Genomic DNA, 3255 nt, shown 5'->3' on the forward strand with positions numbered 1-3255 from the left:
CGTCTTCTAACTCCTGCTTTTGTATTAATTTTAAATTACCACTTTAGTAAATGAAAATAAATTGTTTAAAAATCTATATGTATGAAATTGTAAATATATACTTTAGAATGCATAATACTTATACATATATGCACGCACCTAATTATATACACTCTTTTAATTTTACACTTTCTTTTGTTAAAATTCATATTTTATCACCTTATGTTCGCTTACCAAAAACTAAATTTATGAAATCTAAATTAAAATTAAATTTAGGACTTTCAGAATCTGGTGGAGGAGGGGACGGATTGACTTTCTTCAATTCCATAATAAGTTTTTAGACTTTGTTCAAATTCATTGATGTGTAACAAAACAACAATTTATAACGTCAAATTTGTTAATAATACTTTTTAAATACAAACTGTATAATTATTATAATTAAATTTTTATTTTATCTCGAATATAATAGCAATCTTGCAAATAATTTTAAAGTTTTAAATTAGAAATAACAATTTGTTCCAAATCTAGTAACTCCGCAAGGCATAGGTTGCCCATAAAAAGGCCTGACTTGGGAGAAATGTCTGATGCTTGCCATCTCATGCACTGATTCTCCATGATCGTCTGGAACCTAAATAAAAACTTATATTAGTGACATTGAATTTAAGAAAAGAAAAAGCAAAGTAGTAGATATATACAAAATATATTTACAAAAATTCCAAGACAGCAATAATAAAATTTATGCGAATTTACTTGTATTCGAATCGCAGGTCCAATATTTAATTGTCTGTTTGCATAATATAACGGGAGAGCATTCATAATTGCATGCACGTGTTCTTCACGTCTAAAAGTGACAAAGCCATAGCCTGGTAAACAAGATTAAAAATGTATAAAGTTTCAAAAAAAAAAAAATTGTTTGTAAAAAATGTATAATATACATTTAATATTAGCGATTTTTTAAATTATTTTGAAATCTTTGTGCCAGAAAAACCTTCGATAGTTATAAAACTTTGGTTTCAAAACGTTTTGCGAGAAAAGATTTGAAAAGCAAAACTATTAATTGCTTTTAAAACGTCTGTTTCGAAAGCAATTAGACATTTCAGGTTACGAAATTATTTTACTCGTTTATGTTTAATAGTTTTTGTTATAGATATTTAATACAGGTGTTGTTAAGAATAAATTACCTTTTGAAACTCCACCAGAGATTACTACCTTAGAGTCAAGGACTTCCCCAAAACGTTCAAAATATTTTGCGACGTTAAATGCGCTCGTCTAAAACAAAACAAAGTAAAGATTATTACGTTAAATTTAGATTATTACGTTAAATTAAAATTATTAGTTCAAAAATGATAACTGAAAATAAAGTATTACATTTTTTGGTAAGCCACCTACGAAAATTCTGTTTTTAAATATATAACCATTAATGTAGCTATTTTCATCCTACATGGTAATAAAATAATTTATAATTGAAACCTACTAATATTATTTTTTTAATCTTATATTATAAGGTGTCCAGGAGAAAAATTTACCATTTCTGAAGATTGCTCCGATCGCCGGTTCGTTCTTTTCTCGAATGATATTACATTATATTAGCGCCTAACTTTTATAAACTTGATCTTCTTCGTAGGGTTCTTAACCATTCGAGTTGTCTCAATCATTTAAAAATAGTTTAACTCTCCGACTAAGATATTATGTTTTTAATTCAGATTTATTATTACGCAAAACCTTTTTTTTCTTTTTTCTTTTTTGCAACAAACAATTGTCAAAAAAACAACATCGCTAAAATGTTGTTCGACACAAGTAGATGGCCATTTGTTTTTGTTTTTTGTAGCCTTTTTTAGAGAAGTAAAAATAACTTTAGTAGGGGGTGATGATATTCATTATATGATGATTCTTAAATTAAATTTTGAGAAATCTAAAAGCATTCTGAGGGGAAAAAAAACAGAAAAAATTACACTTTGTAATGCACTAAATATTAACATAGAAACCTCTAACGTAAGGAATTATTCGAATAGATTACATATATTAAAAAAATTATAGATTAAAATAAATTCTTTACTATTTATTTTATTTATAAAGTTGAGATATGACAGTTCGCGTAAGTAAATTTATTGCGCGCGCGTTAAAAAAAAAAAAAATTGAAATAACTTTTGTCTGCTATTATCGTCAAATATTGAAGTGTTTCAGTGGTTTTGATATTGTAAATTTAAAATGTTTTTATGCATTGCTTTTTGATAGTTTTTAACTTAACTTAAAATCTATAATAATTTAAACGAATATGCTTTTACCAATCTTACCAAATTGAATAGTTATATACCTGGTATTGCAGGTAGCTTAAAAAGTATTTTAACAAAAGCACAATAAGACTGGCGTCGTTGTTGAATAGAATTTATCAATAAAATTTTTAGTTTACAATGAATTCGGAAAGAATAATTTCGGCGTAAAGAATTCGGAAAGAATAATTTCAGCGCATTTGAAAAGACCAAGTTCGTTGACATTCTTTGTAAAAGAATCAGGTCTTTCGAAAGATTTACAAAAAATTTAGAAAGACCGAATTCTTTGTAAACCAAATTAACAATTTAAACATTTAAACAAATTTAAATACTTAATCACCATAATTTGAGCCAATTACAACTTGAGATTGAATTTATCAAATATTTTTATCTAAAAAGTGTCGCTTTTTATAAAAACAAACTAAAACTTATGCGTAACAATGATGTAAGCATAATATATAAAAATATATAGTTAACAATTTATATTGTATATCAATAAATACATTAGTAATAAATATTTTTATGATAAAGATTTCTATGTTAAAAATTTTATTTAAAAAAAAATATTTGGTTAGATTTAGGAATGCATCGACGAAATAGTTTATATTTTTAATTGGGGATTTTATTCAAGTTTGATTTTTATAACGGAATGAAATTTTTATTTTGAAAAAATTTGATGAATTCAAAGCGATTACAAACTACTCCCTCGAGTTTTGAGAACGTTTAAGTCCGTCGCGACATTTTACTAATAAAAAAGAATTTGTCGAATTAGAATATTTTAAAAAGCGTTTTTGAAAAATAGTTTAGTGCATTCCTAATTGGAATGTTTTTGAAGAAAAAATAGTTTGGGAATTAAAAATCGTTGATAATTTGTATTAAAAAAATCATAAAGATGCATTTAGGCAGTTGGGGTGCAGTAATTAGAGTATTGACCTCAAAATCAAGAAATGCGAGGTTTGGTGCTCTTTGACAAAACCGCAAGGTCTTCTAGGATCGTCTTAATAAC

At 26.1% G+C, this 3255-nt stretch overlaps 1 protein-coding gene across 1 annotated transcript; it reads right to left on the reverse strand.

The window, feature by feature from the left end:
- Positions 1–374: 374 nt before the first annotated feature.
- Positions 375–1544, reverse strand: LOC136076486 (protein boule-like). Its single transcript, XM_065789849.1, has 5 exons — positions 1506–1544; positions 1348–1416; positions 1161–1248; positions 730–842; positions 375–607 (listed from the first exon to the last, which is right to left on the reverse strand). Exons 1-5 carry the CDS (start codon positions 1506–1508, stop codon positions 479–481), a joined length of 402 nt encoding a protein of 133 aa, XP_065645921.1. The 5' UTR covers positions 1509–1544; the 3' UTR covers positions 375–478.
- Between the last annotated feature and the right edge of the window lie 1711 nt (positions 1545–3255).

This window comes from Hydra vulgaris, chromosome 02, assembly GCF_038396675.1.
Source record: "Hydra vulgaris chromosome 02, alternate assembly HydraT2T_AEP".
Taxonomy (NCBI): domain Eukaryota; kingdom Metazoa; phylum Cnidaria; class Hydrozoa; order Anthoathecata; family Hydridae; genus Hydra; species Hydra vulgaris.

Bases quoted from the DNA above. Each gene is read 5' to 3' on its own strand.
- LOC136076486 (XM_065789849.1), bottom strand. The intron at 843-1,160 runs GTAATTTATTCT...CTTGTTTACCAG, and splicing joins CTCTGGTGGAGTTTCAAAAG to GCTATGGCTTTGTCACTTTT. The intron at 608-729 runs GTAAATTCGCAT...GTTTTTATTTAG, and splicing joins GACCTGCGATTCGAATACAA to GTTCCAGACGATCATGGAGA.